Below are 20,063 nucleotides of genomic sequence, written 5' to 3' on the forward strand. Positions count from 1 at the left end.
GGTGTCTTCCTCCACTTCTTATTTTGCGTTTATTTTACTATCCATATCACTTTTTGAGACTATGTCTCTGCTGAATTTGGAGCTCACCAGTTGCCTAGATTGGTGGGCTAGTGAGAGCCATGTCACTTCTACAGATCCTCCAGTCTCTGCCCCCAAGACTGGGATTGTAGGTGCTGATATTGTATGTCTGGCTGTTTATGGAGATGCTAGGGATCCAAACATAGATTCTCATGCTTATGTGAGAAGCACTCATGGCCACCAAGCTATTTCCTTAGTATCTTCTATGATACTTTTAGTGTATCTGCATTTATTCAGGTCCACTTAAGACACATTTTCTACTTCTGATAGCATACCAGCACTCAAAACACTTTGAACTGTGGATACTCGACTCCTTTTTGAACTCAGAACTTCTGGAAGAGCAGTCAGATTTTAGATTTTTGGATGATGATGCTGTGATGGTTTGTATATGCTTGGCCCAGGGAGTGGCACTATTAGAAGGTGTGGCCCTGTTTGAGTAGGTGTGGTCTTGTTGGAGTAGGTGTGTCACTGTGGACGTGGGCTTTTAGACCCTCATCCTAGCTGCCTGGAAGCCAGTATTTTGCTAGCAGACTTCAGATAAGATGTAGAATTCTCTACTCCTCCTGAACCATGCCTGCTGGGATGCCTCCATGTTCTGCCTTCATGATAATGGATTGAACCTCTGAATCTGTAAGCCAGTCCCAATTAAATGTTGTTCTTTATAAGAGTTGCCTTGGGAACTGGAGAGATGGCTCAGTGGTTAGGAGCACTGACTGCTCTTCCAGAGGTCCTGAGTTCAAATCCCAGCAACCACATGGTGACTATAACCATCTGTAATGGGATCTGATGCCCTCTTCTCATGTGTCTGAAGAAAGTGACAGTAAATTCATGAACATAAAACAAATCTTTAAAAAAATTTAAAAAAGTTGCTGTTGTCATGGTATCTGGTCACAGCAGTTAAACCCTAACTAAGACAGCTGCTTAACTTGTAATATAATACAAATAAAATATATACATTGTGGAAACACCCTTCAAGTGAAACAAAAACCAGGAGTTTGGGATGATTATGATGAGAAAAATGATTATGGTATGATGTCAAATGCAATAGTATGCAATAAATAGACACAAATGTTCAATAACTGACAAAACCCACCTGTCTGAATTCTGAAAATTTATTTTAGTCTATTTTAACATGAATGTTCAGTAATTGTCAAATTCCTGGAAATCTGCACATCTTTAACCTACTGATCCTGTTGTAAGCATAACTTGCTTTAAGGGTGAACACATATCAGTCAGTCGATACCATATGTCAATCAAATCATTCCAAGGCTTTGACTTCTTCTTGGTCCCTTAAGCCTGACTCTGATAAAACTTCCCTGTAGGCAACAAAAAGAATCAGTTTCTACATCCACAATAAAATGTGGTCATTACAGTTACAACATAGCAGGGACATGACTTTTGAATTTCTCCAGTAGGTAGCATTGTGGATTCTAAATGTGTATTAAGGCTTGTGACCAAGTATGAGACACATGGGAGAGATCCGGTTGTTACACTGGGAGTGTGATGTCACGGGGAGGAACCATTGCCTCTTACGAACTCCTCAGAGTTCGTGACTGCCTTGATTTCTATTTCCCTTTGCTTGGTCCTCTTGAAAGCGAAACTGTCACCCGGGTGCTAAGTATATCACTGTTAGCGTGGCATTATGAGTTCACTGTCTGCGAGGAAGGGCACAGAGTGTCCTGAGAAGGTCTATTGAGTGACAGATTATGACTACATCACCGTGTGTACGAGGTTTGGACAGAACGGACAAGATGGAGAGAAAAGTATTTACAAGATTTAAGAAATGTTTGTATAAGTTAATGGACAATATTAGGGCCATTAATTTCCAGATTAGCTAATACTTAATTATATGGTATTCCAGATTTTTAAACAATCAAATATATTCTGAATCTCAATATCCACTTAAATTGGCTAATCCACTTTCTCATGGAGCTTACAGTGTATTTCTACAAAATGTGTGGTTGCCAAAGGATGGTACACACAGCATCAGTATGTCCAGAGGCAGAGTCCACTGTGGGATGGGGAGAAACCCAGGCTTCAGGATTAATGAGAATATATTATAAAAAAATTAAGTGAGGATTTAAAACTTAAAATTATCTTCTTTACCCTGACTCTGAATCACGGAAATGAAATAATCTACCCAGCAGATAGCTAGGTCTATGATAACAGGGCCATTAATATTCACTTTTAGAGGAAGGAGAAGATCATAAGACCTTTAGGAGACATTTATAAAAGCCTTTCTGGGATTCTCTGGGATACTCCTTCAGGCCCAAATGTTAAATTCTTTAAGAGAAATGAAACTTGTTTGGAAAGCCAGGCATGTTTGTACGCCTTTAATCTCAGCACTCAGGAGGCAGAGGCAGGGGCAGAGGCAGGGGCAGGGGCAGGGGCAGGGAGATTTCTGAGTTCGAGGTCATCCTGGTCTACAGAGCAAGTTCCAGGATAGCCAGGACTATACAGAAACCTGTCTCGAAAAACAAGTAATAAAAAGCTGATTTGGGATGGGATGTAATTGGTATAGCTGCCTCTAAATCCCCCTGCTCTAGTAAATAATCCCACTAAACTCATTTATTCACTAAAAAGCCATCTGAGTAAGCTGTAAAATATTGAACTTGTATGCAAATCTACAACACAATGATCAGTAAAAGTGTATGCAAGCCTGAGGCACCTAGCCATGTCTGTGCTACTCAGCAGTCTTTATCTACCATCTCGGTCCGTTAGAAAAATCTTCCATTTAGGCATTCTTCCTCCACTTATAGGAAGTAAGTCAAGTCATCACACTTAAGCCAAGAAACTACGTTGTGGAGCATTGTGTAGAAAATGTAGCCAGGTAATTGATTTTTAAAAATCTATGTAGACATAATCACTCTTCTTTGAGGATGTTTGCTGACATTAAAAGAGTCAGCCTCAACATCAATGAAGTCAAAATTCTATTGCTTCTGCAACTGTTTGTTCTCTGAGTATAGCAAGAGAAGAGAATACTTTTCAGAGCCCTGTTAAGTTTCCACAGATTCTTCTAGAATATGTTCCTGGTCCCATTCTAACATTATTCCATGACTGACAGGCTAATGTGGTCACATTACTGCTGGGGTCAGAGCTGGTCATCTATAAGACTTAAGGATGGACTAAAGATGGGGGGTGATCCTGGGAAGGTGGAGCTGGGAGGTGTGAAGGCAGGTGGGAATGCCCCCCCCCCCCCCGGAGGGAGGACAGTGAGAACACACAGAGGCTCCCAGGTACCCACACAGGAGCACACATCTCATGGACTTGCTGGAGGGCAGTAAGAACGATGTTTGTTTAAGGCAAGAAAACAGTCACAGTGGTGTGAGCTTTTAGGAAATTTGTTGGTAGGAGACAAACAAAAAGTTCTTTTTAAAGACACTAAGTAAAAAGATGATGATGTTTATGGGAGTAAACTTACTTTGATTTGGGCACTTTGTCCTTAGGTTTATAAGGTAATGAAATCAGTTCTTTCTAGAAAAGAATAAAAAAGGAAAATGTTTACTTCTGAAATTTATTAATTTGAAAACAGCCTAAGGTAAACATCATTAGAGTCCAGAAAGACCAGCTTCTTACATCTGAAAACTATGTTTTCTGTCAGAAATGTTCCGATTAGGATTTGAGGCTCATTCAGGAATGCATATTTGCATATATGCATATGTTTCTAGTGAGTTTTTTTTAAATAAAGGTTTTATTTAGTCACTTGATTCTTTTCATTTAATTTTATTTGTAATTCATTTTTTACACTCCATATTCCATTCCCCGCTCCTCCTCTTCCATCCTCTAACTGCTCCACATCCCACACCTCCTCCCCACCCCACCCCATCTCCACATGGATGCCCCCCACTCCCCACCTAACCTATAAACTCCCTGAGGCCTCCAGTCTCTTGAGGATTAGGTGCATCATCTCTGAATGAACACAGACCTGGAAGTCCTCTACTGTATGTGTGTTGGGGGCCTCATATCAGCTGCTTTATGCTGTCTGTTTGGTGGTCCAGTGTTTGAAAGATCTCGGGGGTCTAGATTAATTAAGACTGCTGGTCCTCCTATAGGATTGCCCTTCTCCTCAAATTCTTTCAGCCTTCTCTAATGCAACAACAGGAGTCAGCTGCTTCTGTCCATTAGTTGGGTGCAAATATCTGCATCTGACTCTTTCAGCTGCTTGTTGGGTCTTTTGGAGGGCAGTCATGATAGATCCCTTTTTGTGAGCGCTCCATAGCCTCAGAACTCATTGGCACAGGGGGAAAATTCCTAAACAGAACTCCAATGGCTCATGCTCTAAGATCAAGAATTGATAAATGGGACCTCATAAAACTGGAAAGCTTCTGTAAGGCAAAGGACATAGTCAATAAGACAAATTGGCCACCTACAGATTGGGAAATTTTTTTTTCACTAACCCCACATGCTATAGAGGGCTAATATCCAAAATATATAAAGAACTCAAGAAGTTAATTGCCAAAAAAACCAAACAACCCAATCAAAAAATGGGATATAGAACTAAACCAAGAATTCACAACTGAGGAATTTTGAATGGCTGAGAAGCACCTAAAGACATGTTCAAAGTCCTTAGTGATCAGAGAAATGCAAATCAAAATGACCCTGAGATTCTACTTTATACCAGTCAGAATGGCTAAGATCAAAACCTCAGGTGACAACACATGTTGGGGAGGATGTGGAGAAGAGGAGACTCCTCCATTGCTGGTGGGATTGCAAAGTGGTACAACCACTCTGGAAATCAATCTGGAGGCTCCTCAGAAAATTGGAAATAGATCTACCTGAAGACACAGCTATATCATCTTGGGAATATACCCAAAAGATGCCCCACCATGCCACAGGAGTACATGTTCCACTATGTTCATAGCGGCCTTATTTGTGATAGCCAGAAGCTGGAAACAACCTAGATGTTCCACAACAGAAGAATGGATACGAACATGTGGTTCATTTACACAGTGGAACACTACTCAGCTATTAAGAACAAGGACATCCTGACCTTTGCAGGCAAATGGACAGAACTAGAAAATATCATCCTGAGTGAGGTAACTCTGACACAAAAGGACATGCATGGTATGTACTCACTAATAAGTGGATATTAGCCAAAAACAAAAAAAACAAACAACAACAGCAACAACAAAACAGAACAAAAAAACAAATCAACAAAAAACCCCACCATACAGAATACACAAGATACAGTCCATAGAATTGAAAAGGCTCAACAAGCTGAAGTGCCCAAGTGAGGAAGCCTCAGACCCACTTGGGAGAGAGAAGAAAGCAATCATAAATGGGGAGGGAGGGAGGGACTTAGGAGGGAAAGTGGATGGGGAGGGAGGAACCTGATCTGGTATTGGGTGAGGGAAAAGGACTGAAGCCCTGAGGGCCTGCAGAAAGAATGGAAACAGGCAACCTCAGGAAATAGGATGTTGAGCGAACCCCCCAGAGTGCACCAGAGACCTGGGAGGTGAGAGACTCCCAGGACTCACAGGGTGGGACCTTTGATGAAATGCCAGACAGTAGGGAGAGAGAACTTATAGAGCCCACCTCCAGCAGGAAGACAGGACATCAAGTGAGGGATGGGGTTGCTATCCCAAAGTCACACCTCTGACCCATAATTGTTCCTGTCTAAAGAATAACAGGGATGGAAATGGAGAGGAGCCTGAGGAAAAGAAGGTCCAGTGACAGGCCCAAAGTCATCACTTGATTCTTAATATTTATGGTCTACAAAGACCAACCATTGTGAAATCATTAGCAATGAAGTAGCCCATATGTTAATAGCCTCCAACTTTCTGCTATGTGAGTAACAGATTGTCTGACAGTTATGTCTTCTTTCTTTTGCCACTGGAGTTACAAACTTCCAGTTTCTGTGTCCATATTTAGTTTCCATGTTTTCCCAGTCTTCGATGCATAGAAGACTCAAGGCATGAGAGTGTCAATTGAAAGAGCCAGTCTGCCAAGCCCCTGAACTTCTCCTCAGACTATCCATGCCATCCTTCTTACCGAGATCCTTTCTTCTCTTTGTTTCCTTAAAAGTCGGAGAATCTCATCTCGCGTTTTGGCCTATTTAAAGAAAAAGAAACAAGTGACCCTCTTGACTGAACAATGAACGCTGTCTCTGTGAAAGGTGAAATTTCCCCTTTTCTTTTGGTATTAGCAGGGTGTTAAGATATGTTTTTCACAGTAGGTCTATGAAGAATTATTTTATTTTCATTCGAAGTATACAGATTTTATTTGCCCATAGCAACCAACTTCTATTTAGATCTTACCATATGACCTATCCTAAGAGCTTTAAAACATTTCATTATGATTCTAACAATTCAGGAAATTGACACTTTCTGCTCATTTTGACAGAAAGGGAAACGAAAGCAGAGGAAACAATTTACCTAAGCTGTCCAATGGTAGATTGGATTTCCCCAGATCTTGAAGACAAAAATCTGTGCTATTGACCACCAAAGGTAATTGGCACTAAATGGCAGTTAGATATGGCCAGGAAACCGGAGATCGCCCTAGTGCACAGCACTTGGACTTCTTGGACTACTACAAAGACTACTTGCACTTGAGAACAGAGCTTTTTCCAGTACCTCTCCTTTACTGTCCTAAGTATCAGATTTGTATACTAGATACAACTTCATAAGCATAAAACCTCGTGTAGCACAGGGATGAAGATACTTATAATTATAGACCAGACAAATGCAGGGGGAAAACCAATTGCTTAGAATGAGACTAGAGGAAAGAAATACAAAGTGAGGATAAAACACTCGTTTTTCAGAGAATCCTGTCAGTCTGTCCATCTGAATGTACTGTGCATCCTACTTGGGCACACGTTGCTTGCTTGCTTTGAAACAACACTTTGTCTTACAGTTCTGGAGGCTACAAGGCCCTGCTTCCTCAGAATTTGATTTCTGGGCCTCTCCGTAGGGTCTGGTGGTCGGCTGACCATCTATGCCATTCCTTGGCTAAAAGAACTATGGTCTCTGCCTTTGCTACCATGTGGCATTCTCCCTTGTGTATCTGTCCTCACTTCAAAAAATCCCTCGTTTATCATGCCCATTTTAACATTTTTATTAGCATGTATTATGTATAATGTGGTTCCTTTGATATTTTCATACGTGTATATAATGAATTTTGCTCACATTCACCCAACATTACCCTATCGCATCCCGTTTTCTATACCTACTGATCTTCTTCCTTTTCTCGGCTAATCAGGGTAACCCTCTAATAACATCAGTTATATTGGATTAGGGGCCACCCTATTCCAGTGTTATCCCATTTTAATTTTGTCCTTATCAACCGGATTTCCAAGTCAGATACCATTCTGAAATACTAATGGCTCTGTATTCTTTTTCTTAAATATGTGCATTTTAACTCATGATACGCACTTATACTGTCACATGCTGTGTTAGGGGCTGAACAAGCCACAGTTTGGGCTTGGAAAGAGATTGTGGGCTTATGGCGAAAAGCTCAAGTGAATAGTTTCTAGCCCGTCCTGAGGGGTTTAGTAGAACATGAGAGAACAGAACTGAGATCTTGGGTATGTGTGGGGATAGGGATTCAGAGGTTTAGAGAGGAAGCAGGGAGTACAAAAACCACCCGAGCTGCACATTGCTAATTGCAGGATTATTCTCCAGTCCATATGACTCAGTGGAAGAAGCTTGTGACATCAGGATCCCTGAGACACAGAGGAGAAGAGGCCCATGATTGGCAGCTGTTATCAGCAGCTTGGCCAGGCCCACTGGGTGCTTTGGATTTGCACTAAATTGTATGAATTTTCCCTTTTACTTATTATTTTAAAACTCCTTTTGAGACAGAGTCTCACTCTGTAGCCCTGGTCAGCCTGGAGCTCTCTATGTGAAGTAGGTTGGCCTTGAACTCGTGTTTACAGGTGTTTCCTGAGTGTCACAGTTATAGGTATGCAACATCATCTCCAGCCCAATTTTCCCTTATGAACCTACAAAGTTTTAATGTTTTGGAAGATTTGTACTTTATAACTAGCATCTAGGCACCATCTTTATCACAGGGAATGTAAGAAAATACGCACATTTGAAACCTAAGCATGCTTTTGTATTTCCTGTTAAGGTGGGATAGAGCAGCATCTGTACAGACCATCAGTATGGTCCTGGCTGCATAGCACGCTGCACCTTACTCTGCTCCTCCTCCTCGCCCCACTTTCTTAGTCGCTGTGAATCTCTTTTAGAATCTTACCGTCTTTCTTGCCTTAGTGCTCAGGAATGTCTAGTATATTTTCTTCATGGGTTTCTATTGACTTGTATTGCTCAAGTCATGATGTATATGGATGGAATCATTGTATTGTAAAACACACACATATAAGCCATGTATAGACCCCTAAGTTTTAGAAAATGAAAGTAAAGTAGTGGGTAAATTTAGTTGTAAAATCCTCCTACAAGCAAAACTATAAATCTTTTTTGTGTAACTCTTGGGACATGATAGGAAAGTTGAATTGTCACATGCTTCTAGTATGAAAAGATGAATTTTAAGAGAGATTTTAAAACAACAGGACAAAAATATATTCACTTTTCTCAGACTTTGGGTCATTTTTATCAGAATAAATCTTAGTAACTAATTAATTTTATAATGTACAATCCCAGACACAAAGATTTCAAGTGAGATTTGATTTCTGCTTCCTGAACATGTTTCCTGGGAATGAATAACAAAACTACTGTAAATAACTGTGTCCTCTGAACAAAGTGTTGTGACCTATTCTAAGAACTCTCTTCCAGGAAAGCTAAATGCTGTCCAGTGGTGAGAAGAGAGCCTTACAATTTACCTCATGAGTAGCTCGTTCTCAACCATGGTTTGGATGGGTGATTTTTTGGAAGCTTATACTTACAAAAACATTATGATAATGTAATTAACCCCTAAAACAATATTCTAGGGGATCATAATTAACATTTAAAACATTAATTTTTGATAATCACATATATACTCATATTTATGCTATTCCTGAGAAAATAGGAGACAAAACATGATTACATGAAGTTAAAATATGATAATAATATATAAATTCAGTGTGCACTGAGTGCTGAATAAATTTTTGTATCTCTCTGGAGTTAAAGCATTTAGTTCTCTCTTCTTCTCAAAGCCAGACAACTTAAGTGGCCACATGGGTTAATGAGGTCAGATGTGTTTGGGCTTGAGTCCTGATTGTGCCTTGAGATTAATGACAGGTAGTATCTTAAGTGTGGCCTCCAACTTCTTCTCCCCTCCCTCCAGCTATAATCACTAACATAGGCCAGAGGTTTGTTGCCTTGGATAAATCAAGGAACACTTTCCTGAATCTTATTTCTCTTCTCTGAGGAAAGTTGTGAAAGCTGGATAAAAAAAAAATGTTTAATATAATGAATGGCAAATACTGGGCACTTAATGAGTTGTAGCTATTAAACATCATTATTATGAGAGAAAAAAAGTTTCTTTTTTTTTGTTTTGTTTTTGTTTTTTGTTTTTTGTTTTTCGAGACAGGGTTTCTTTGTGTAGCCCTGGCTGTCCTGGAACTCACTTTGTAGACCAGGCTGGCGCCTCGAACTCAGAAATCCACCTGCCTCTGCCTCCTGAGTGCTGGGATTAAAGGTGTGAGCCACCACGCCCAGCTAAAAAGTTTCTTTTAATCCTGTCAAAATATAAAGAATGGGAGGGGAAAAGGAGAAGAGCAGAGAGGGCTTGAAACACGTTTTCACAGAGTAACCTCCAGGCATCAGGCTGTGTGACAGTTTAATTTCACAACACTTGTTATTCCTTACACAGAAAAATAGACATCCTTGCTCAGGGTCACTAAACCAAGCAGTGACCAGCAAAGCACAGGATCCGAACTTGTTTCTAGTTCTAGTTAGTTCCACACTCCATGCTTCTGCTGCTCCAGGCAGGTGCTAGCGCTTTTGAAAGAGGGATGGTGGGGGCACGTGGGAGAGAGGGATGGGGGCACGTGGGAGGGAGGGATGGTAGGGGGCACATGGGAGGGAGGGATGGTTGGGGGCACGTGGTAGGGAGGTATGGGGGCACATGGGAGGGAGGGATAGGGGCACACGGGAGGGAGGGATGGGGGCACATGGGAGGGAGGGAGGGAGGGATGCTCTTCAGTCTTCCTTTCAATAAAGAAGAATCAGTATCAACTATTGCGAAGAGGATCATTTCTGTTAGCACAGAGAAATTTATGCTGTGGTGTGTGTGGTGGGCTTAGACGTCAGGGCCATCTAATCCAGTCTGCAGTCATCCTTGGTCAAAATTAATTTACTTACACATGGTACTTGGCAAAAGTATGATTAAATGTTAAGGATGTCATGTGAAAGCTACAGTGGTACTTACAAACTGCAAGCTTTCTAAGGTCCTGGTTAATATAAATGAGCTATTTGTGATAAGGTTTTGATTATATTAACAGAAATTGGGAAATTTAGAATGTTATGTAAGCAGAATCAATGTTCTATGGTTTTACAGAGATTAAGAATATTGTATGATCTTCATTTCCTTAAGAGGCCATCATTTAATGTTTAATTTTGTGTTTATGGTCAGGACTTAACTAGGGAATTTCAGTTCTTTTCTTCACAGAATCTTAATCCTTGTTAGACCAAATTTCACTTGTATGTTACAAATGCAATTTTAAGGAAGGTAAGTGTGATTGGCTTAAGGCAAAATTATGACTGAAAGAAAGAGCCCTCATAGCTGGACTTGATGGCAAAAGGCAGTAAATATGCTCCTCTCAGCTTCTGCTGTGAGCCTGCCATTCTCTGCACCTGCCAACTGGAATGTGCTGTGTAGACACTGTGTTTGACGCAGTGTGAATTTATATTCACTATCATAATAAGATGCAGAACTGTTGGCTTGCAAATAATCTACTGTGTCTTTAAGAGACCAGCAGAATAATCAGTGAAGGGTCTTTCTCTAGAAGCAAGCTGAATTTTGGAAACAGAACTAACTGCAGTGATCTATGGGAATGGATGGATCGTGATAGAGGGTTATTCATCAGAGGAAGCCAGAATGCTGACTTGCAGGGGAAAGATGCCGAGCTAAGACCATTCCGTACTTCTTGGAAATTGCTTGATCTTGGCTCAGTTTCCCTGCTCTGACATATATAAGCTTCATTTTTAAAATAGCAATTTATTAGAATGAAGAAACTTACCAGTCATTCCATAAGAGAGAATCAATACAAAAATACTTTAAATATAGACTTGAAAAAGAATGTAGATTTCAATTAAGTATGGTTTTTTTTTTTTTTTTGTTAGTGAGGAAAAATATTTTTACTGGCTCTGGTACATATTTATTTTTAGTTATGTTATATATATATATGAATAGAAAATCAATAATAATAGTCTGAAGAAAATATTTCTTATTTTAAAACTTTCACTCACAGCCAGTTATGGTGGTTCATGTCTGTAACTATCAATAAGGAAGCTGAGGCAGGAGGATTGCTGTAAGTTCCAGACCATCTTGGGCCACAGAGTTAAGCTGTGTCTCATGTCCCTCCCTGACCTCAAACCAATTACACACATACACACACACAGACACACACACATACACACACACAGAGACACACACACAGACAGACAGACACACACACACATGAATGAAGGGTGAACATGGTATGTGTGTGTGTTTTTAAAAGGCTGGTTTAATATCACCTCTCTTTCTCTCTCTGATTAGACTGAAAGTTTCATGCAAGGACTAAGTTTGTATCTTTACAACATATTTTGTGTTGTTAATTTCTACTTGTAGAGTCTAGCACAATGCCTGACACAAGTAATATGTTTTGAATAAATCTTGAACAAGTCTCCAAAGCAGAGTCTCCTAACCTTGCCTTCCATTGCTCATTCTATCTTTTGCAGCTCTGCTTGGCCCTTCTGGAGCTTGGGATTGTGTATTGGCTTTGATCTCTAGTTTGCTTACATCTCTTAAGCTAACAGCATTTCGGCTGCTTCTGGACAGCATCCTATAAAGTTTAGTTTAGCCCCATGATTCTTCATTTCAGGTGTGGGTCCCCATGTGTCTGGATCTGGAGTGACACCCAGACAATGCCCAATTCAAGACATACAGACAAGTATCATCGCCCACACCAACATCTATGTCTAGTAGGCAATTTGCCAATAGAAACCTCAGTGACCCACAATATAGAAAACACTCTTGCCATAGCCAAGAGCTACCTTTTATCTTTGGTGGGTTCTTGGAAGTGCAAGTGGTTCAAATGGCCACGGCACAAGCTACACTAAGGGGTAGCTGGGGTAAGGTGATGTGGGGAGGTATGGTAAGAGGAAGATACCTTTGTAAATTTAAACTATGATTCGACCTATTCTAGTAGTGTACTTTATCATTATTATTTGCATTAGTTATGTTCTAGAAAGTCATTGCAAACCATGAATTAATGACTAGGAAGCTATTGCTCTTAGGTCTCTGGTAGCCTTTGGTTACAGAATTTCATCCTTGGAACGATACATGTTTTATGTGTGTTTCTGTTTTAAAATATACTCTTGATTTATTGACATAGAACTTATAGCCAATAGCATGGTAACTCAGGCCCGAGCAAGGCTCATATGATATGTACATCTTTTACATAAGTCACATCACGGTTGTTTTCACTTAGTGACATTAGGCAACACTTCAGTACATGGACGCTATTTAAAGTCTCAAAGTTATACATACAGGGGCACACACATTCTCTGTATCCATATCTACATACCTGTGTATATATGCTTATAGCATGAGTGTGAACACACATAATAATGCTTGTGACAGTGTGAGCTGACACATGAAGGCAGAGGATCATGATGTGCTCAGCCTGAGATTTACATGTTTGACAACTCAAAAATTAAAACTGCTTTATGTATATCTTCAAATGATTCATTCATTTAAAAATGTCCTTTTTACACCATTTTACACACAGTAGGTTTATTTATTTATATTTTCTAAGAGATGGTTAATATGAGACTTTACCTAATAGTTTAAAATGTTTTCACTTTGTTCTTCTGGTGAAGTGCATGGGAAACAAAAATCTTTGAAAAGAGGGAAAGAGCTGCATTTGAGCAAAAGCCCTACATAATTCTAGGGATGGATTTTTATGGGGCAAATGCATGCAGATATTTGACCACACAGCTGTTTCTTTTTCCAAATGTGGTTTCATGGACTCTAGATGGTACAGGAAGACTGAGGTAACTTTTGTCACCCCCAAAGTTTCCCTAATTCTGAATAAATTTTTAAAAGATTTTTTTTAATTTTATGTATGTGAATACACTGTAGCTATCTTCCAACACACCAGAAGAGGGCATCAGATCCCATTACAGATGGTTGTGAGCCACCATATGGTTTCTGGGAATTGAACTCAGGACCTCTGGAAGAGCAGTCAGTGCTCTTAACCACCGAGCCAGCCCTCCAGCCTATTCTGAATAATTTTAATAACAATGTGATATTAAAGATAATATAAAATGAGAAGAATGTACTAGTCTTTCACTATTTGCTTCCAAAACATTTGATGGACATGCAATGCAATCTGCTTTTATTTATGTTCTAGTTGTATGCTGGGATGAAACAGGAAGAGCAAAATGTGACTAACAAAATATGTTTTGTTATTGAGAAGGAATCCAGCACATCCTATTGTCTTCATTTAATGGTAGAAAAAGAATTTCATAGATATCATTTTACATTAGGTCAGGTGACACTACTACTAGGACCCTCTAGGTTTATCTGGGGAGCCCATTCTCATGACTCTGACACATGCAAGGATTTTCTTCTATCAGAATGGCCCAGCAGCATCTATAAGATAAGACATGTTGTTATCTTTCATTGCCTCTTTGAAGCTGATGTAATGATTCTAAGTGTCCTGTTTATTGCTATGGAAGTGTAGGATGTTAGACAACGATGTTAAACATTTTCCATCTCCCATCATGAGGCCTAGGAAACAGGAGCCTTCTCAGGTGCTAAGAGTAAGGCCATCATGATATAACTGGCTTCTGGCTCAAGCAAGGACCGTGTAACAGACTTCTGGGGAGAGTTAGGGATGGTCAGTATTGACTGCATAGGATGTGTAACTGAAAGCCCATTCCCAGTGAAGAGCCTGTCTAGATGGTGTACTACAGGAGGTGAACACATTATCCTCTTAAAAACCTTTGGTTTGCATTCTCTCCTGTTAGAACTGCTTGTAGATACATGCACACTCCCAATGCACCTTCTATATATGTGCCCTGAAATATTGTTCTGACCTCTTCTTCACTTTCCTAGCAAATAAATTACTTATAATTCTTTTTATAAAGAGATAATCAGCTAAAGAGCTTTCTTAAGGTGACAGAACTAGAAAGCAAATTAGTTTTATGATTTCAAAGAATTAGCTGACTATTCATTTATTATAATGTTTTCAGACTACTTAAAATTCTCAAAGGAAAAATAATGGTCCAGTATAGTGCTGTAAGGCTTCCTTTATGGATACAGTAAGCTATTTAATCTTGACATACTCAATTGTTTTTGATTTCCTGCCATTGATATCCATCACTGAAATAGTAGTTGTGATTAATAGCATTTTGCCCACTAACAAAAAGCATTTATAATGTATACCTGGAAAATATTTTAAAATGGAGAGTAACATTAAAGTTTAAAAACTTGGCCATTGAAAAGAATCAATATCTGTTGGGAAAGAGGGCAGTAAAGCCACTTTCAGAGAGATGTGTATGTTCACAATGTGGAAAATTCAATTAAATAGATATTGTAAATATTTCATTAGCAAAATCCTCATACATCTCTTCTCCCATTCATTTTCTACCCTTAAACCACAAGTTATAGATGTGGCATCAACAGTGCAGAGAGGGTAAGGTGGACTCAGAAAAGTAGCAGTGTCCCAAACTAGATTCTGTTCTAATATTTAATGGTGCCACATTCTCTCCCCTGGTATTGAGACCTATGAGATTAAAGCAAAACTGACAAGACAGGAGATGTGTCAGTTCATTTGGAAGGATTCTTGCAAAAAGTTTTCAACCCAGAAAAGTTTCCATATGAGTCTATATGGAAAGGACTAAACTTGGTCCACTGCACAGCTGATAGCATGACAGTGAGCATAGCTGTGGCCCTGTGTCACATACATGGGGCCCTGTGTTCAACCTCCAGGACCTCAAAACAAGAATAACAAAATGTACCAATGCTAACAACAACAGCAAACAACACTGTATATGCAGTCATTTAGCCAGTAATTAAATTAATTATGCAGATTATATGTTCAAGGGCTAATGGACAAATGTCTGAATTTCAATATCCAGAAAGACACTGGGTTAAGCAAATGAGACATGACTACTACTACCTTTTACAAGTGACAATTATGGAGGGTAAACTGTGGCCAGGTGCTTTATATAGAGTATATCAATTCTATGAGGTGGGTATTTTAAAAAAATAATTTCTTCTTTACTGTTTGATGAAATTGATTATGAAAGAGTTCAAATACATTGCTCAAAGTCACATAAGCAGTAAAAGGCTGAGTTAGGCTTCTGACCCAGCCTGTGATCTCTAAAGCTATACCTACAATCTAGCAGGACAGAGAAGCATGGGTAATTACTGGAAGTACAGATGAGAGCCTCTGAGCAGCACTCTGGGAGACCGTTTCTGACTGTACCGAGAAGGCAGCTGGTCACTCAGCCACTTCCTAGGTAACCCCTGGGAAAGCCTTTCAGAAGATATTATGGGAGCCAGGCCTTGAAGGCAGATGAGGAAGGCATTTTAATGACAAGAAAGTGTACTGCAGACTGAAGAAACAATCTTCAAAACTCAGTGGGTTGGGAAGGTTTCTTCAGTTCTTAACCTTTGCTTTGACCGTCAGTGGGATTTTATGTTCCTGTTGCTGTCTGTGATACAGGATCTCACTGTGTAGCTGGGAGCTAGCTATGTAGACTAGGATGGCCTGAATTTATGGATAACTGCCTGTTTCTGCCTCCCAAGTATAGCTGTTAAGGACATGTTCCATCACACCTGGTAGTTTTTTTTTTTTTTTTAAATAATGATTTACTATATAGTTCAGGCTGATTGACCATAACTCATGAACTAACTTCCTCCACCTCCTGAAGTGATCCATGTATCTGAGTCCTGGAAACAAGACTGGAGCTACAGGGAATGCAGAAAACACACACACGGCCAGCAGGGGGTTGGGAGTGGCCTTGTATCAGATGGGGTGGGCACTCTAGAAGAGACGCAGCAGCAGAGAAACTCAGCTTATTTTATATGGCTGAACACTGAACGAGGAGGGAGGGTTATTATGTAAACCCAAACAAGGAGTCAGGTCTAGCTAATCTTGGTAGGGAGATCTACTTAGGGAAGAAGTCTCAGGCTGTAAACATGCAGGAGGAGGAATCAATGAGCCATACTTTCTCGACACCCTGCCAACAAGGACCAGGGGAAGGCTTTGCTATTCCCATGGGTCTGAGGCATTGAGGTCCTTGACATGTCTGCTCTCATATCAAATAATTTACTGGGAACTTCATCTGCTCCCTGAAACCTCCTAAATGGTGGGATTAAAGGGCATACTTCTATGCCCAGTTTAATGTTTTCTTGTAATGTCATAGACATATATCTACCATAAGGATACATCATAATCGTTGGCTGCTTCCTGTCCTTTCTTTGCAGTCCAGCATCTAATGCACTACAGGTACTAAGTTGGCTTTCAATAAGTACGTGGAACTGAGTAGTTAAGAAGTTAAAGGACAAAAGACATGGAAGCCTGTTCTATGGCTACTTATATCTGGTCTAAATTAGTTATGTCTTGTCTATAATATTACAGTTCTCTGTAAGTAACATCATTCTTACAGTTTGAAAAAAAGCTGATAAAATTGGTTATTAAGTCTGTCTTTAATCTTTATTTCTAACTTTTTCCCAAAATGAAGCACAATGAAAATTGAATTCCTGATGAATGTCCTGAAATCACTCCAGTTCAGGCTGACCTCAAATAACGAGTCTTTTTCTACCTGAGCCTCCCAACTGTTGGGATTATAAGGATGATTCATCATTCCTGGCTCAAAGGGGTGTGTGTGTGTGTGTGAGAGAGAGAGAGACAGAGACAGAGACAGAGAGACAGAGAGAGAGAGAGAGAGAGAGAGAGACAGAGACAGAGACAGAGACAGAAAGAGATATGAACTAAATCTATGGTTTCATGCATGCTAGGCAAGTAAGTTCTCTCACTGAGCTACACTCCTGGCTCTAATGAAAATTAGGCTTAAAAATTCCCTATCAAAGGAGCAGAAAGATGGCCCATTGAGTAAAGGCACTTTCCCCAAAGCCTAATGACCTGTGTTTGATCCCAGGCACCTACATGGTAGAAGGAAATAACCCACTCCCACAAGTTGTCTGTTCTCTAACTTACACACATATACTACAGCACACACAGGCACACTAATAACAGGCACACCAATAAATGTGATTTTAAAAATGAAAAAATAATGCCTATAGAGAGTGAGAGATAGCTTAGTGGGTAAAGGCACTAGTCATGAAAGCCTGACAACCCCTTTGATCCTGGAGCTCATGTTCCAGGCCAAATGTAGTGGTACCTATCTGAAATCACAGCTAGGAGGAGGCAGAGACAGAATCTTCAGGAAACTCACCAGCCAGCTGGCCTGAACAGCCAGCAACAGAAAGAAGAAAGACTTTCAACAAGGTTAAAGCTAAGAACTAACTCCTAAAAATTGTCTCGTAGCCTTGACATGCCTGCAGTGGGAGATGTGCCCACATGCACTCTCTCACATGCAGATATTCTTTTTAAAAACGTATGAGATTATTGTATAAATATAGAGTGTATAATATTCCTTTTGGGGGGAGTGTTTGATATAGGGTCTGGTACATAATATTCTAAAAAGAGAGGTAATGCTAATTATTTTAATCACTTAATTTGTTTGATAATCACCAATAGTCTTTAAAGTGAATTGTTGTGGCCTGAAGAGTCACGTGAATTAATCTGTAATTTATGCAGAATTCCCAGTATGTCCTTTAGAGTTTGCCAATATGTTCAGTGATTAAACACATTAGGCCAAAATAGTCATTCTCTCTCTGCCTTGATGGTCGAGGAACAGTTACTGGAATAGAGGTTATCCATGAACCAAGCAAAGTGGTGCTATTAATCATAGCGTTAACTGCAGAGTTAGAAGTTCTAGTTGCATCATGTGGCTGCCAAAGAGAGACTTCCAGACACCCATGTGTTTACTCTCAGCTTTTAGTCAAAACAGGGCCAGATGACAGACACTTGGTTTTGACCTAATAAGACAACAACTTTACCATTTAAAAGTATTTTTGTTTGTAGACTATTGTGTATGTTTTGAAGCTTTTTTGAAAAGTGAGTCTGTTGATTTCTGTTTTTGATGTTCCTGTGAGCTTTGGCAGAGACTGAGAATAGCCAAAGTTTAATAGACTATAGTTTTCTTTTCTTCTTTCTTTTCTCTTTCTCTTTCTCTCTTTCTCTCTTTCTCTCTTTCTCTCTTTCTCTCTTTCTCTCTTTCTCTCTTTCTCTCTCTCTCTCTCTCTCTNCTCTCTCTCTCTCTTTCTTTCTTTCTTTCTTTCTTTCTTTCTTTCTTTCTTTCTTTCTTTCTTTCTTTCTTTCTTTCTTTCTTTCTTTCTTTCCACACCCCAGGGCCTTCCATGTGCTAGATAAGAGCCCTATCACTGAGTTATCTCCAGCCCTCTTTTAAACTTAATTAAAATTATAAAACAGTATCACCAAGTTTCCCAAGCAGGCCTTGAACTAACTCTATATCTCCACTTAGCCTTGAGTTTTTTGACATTTGTAAATTAAGTATCCTTGCTATGTGTTTTTAAATTCACATCTTTGGTGTGTATGCATGCATGCATGCATGCCTGTGTGCCTGTGTGTATGTATGTGTGTAAGAGAGAGAGAGAGAGAGAGAGAGAGAGAGAGAGAGAGAGAGAGAGATGCACGATGTGCTAGCCTGTGTACCCTTTGCATGTAAAGGCCAGAAGAGAACATTGGTTGTCTTGCTTTGTCACTCTGCCTTCTTCCCTTGAAATAGCATATTTCTTTGAACCTGGAGCTAGGCTGGGGCCATCTCCCCGTCTCCATCCCCCACAGCACTGGAGTTTCAGTGGCATGCATCTATATCTTTTCTTTTCTTTTCCTTTTTCTTTAAAGAGTCCTGGAGATTATTTTAACACAGGTCCCGTCCTTGCAGAGCAAGCACCCTTAGTCATTGACCACTCTCCCAGCACTTTGCCTTAACTTTTGATTCTCTTGCCTCTACTTTTCTACTGGCTGGGAATAAAATCTGTGCTACTAGCCTGACTTTTAAAAGATGTGTCTGTGTGTGTGTGTGTGTGTGTGTCCCTCATGCCCACAGAGGCTAGAAAAAAGTATTAGAACCTCTAAAATTAGAGTTACAGGCAGTAATGAGCCATTTTTTATGGGCACTGGGAACCAAACTTGAATCCTCTGAGAACAAGCACTCTTAAAAATTGAACCACCTCTCCAGCTCCAAGAATTTCTAACTGCTTATTAAAATTCTAACAAAAAAGGCTTTTCAAAGCTTAGCTAGCAGAACTAACACATTTTATTTACATGCATTTAAAAATAAAATGTCCTCAACAACAACAAACAATATTTATCAATGTGATGGAGAAAGGTGATGAGAACCAGGAGAGATGAAGCACTGGCTCACCTTTTGGAGATACTTTGCTTTCTCTTCAGATTCCTGAATCCTTTGTGCTTTAGCAAAGATAATTGCATCCTCTAGAGAAAATAAAACCAAATTTAATCTGACATAACTTTGTCATAATTCGTACAGTTTTGACATGAAATTGGATATGGGAGAATAGAGTAGGAAGGGACACAAATACATACTGTCTTGAAATTATAATGATTGGTAAATAACTGAAGACTGCATTAATTATTCATGATGTCAGGAACCCTCCCATACCTTTACACGATGAGTAAAATCATGAGTGGAGATAAGAAACAGCCTCAAAAGAGAAAGTGCCTGTGGGGGTCAGGGATGCTGGGGAGAAAGTGCCTGTGGGACCAGGGATGCTGG

At 39.8% G+C, this 20,063-nt stretch overlaps 1 protein-coding gene across 1 annotated transcript in view; it reads right to left on the minus strand.

Moving 5' to 3' along the window:
- Positions 1-1,190: 1,190 nt before the first annotated feature.
- C9H11orf88 (chromosome 9 C11orf88 homolog) overlaps positions 1,191-20,063 on the minus strand; it is a 20,343-nt gene continuing 1,470 nt past the window's right edge. The window contains exons 2-5 of the mRNA XM_021172231.2: positions 19,692-19,762; positions 6,070-6,129; positions 3,500-3,552; positions 1,191-1,394 (exon numbers count right to left, since the gene is read on the minus strand). Of these exons, the coding sequence (XP_021027890.1) occupies positions 1,337-1,394; positions 3,500-3,552; positions 6,070-6,129; positions 19,692-19,762 (242 nt within the window). The 3' untranslated portion in view covers positions 1,191-1,336. The remainder of the gene's footprint in view (positions 1,395-3,499; positions 3,553-6,069; positions 6,130-19,691; positions 19,763-20,063) is intronic.

The sequence above is a fragment of the Mus caroli genome, chromosome 9, assembly GCF_900094665.2.
Source record: "Mus caroli chromosome 9, CAROLI_EIJ_v1.1, whole genome shotgun sequence".
In the NCBI taxonomy this organism is placed as follows: domain Eukaryota; kingdom Metazoa; phylum Chordata; class Mammalia; order Rodentia; family Muridae; genus Mus; species Mus caroli.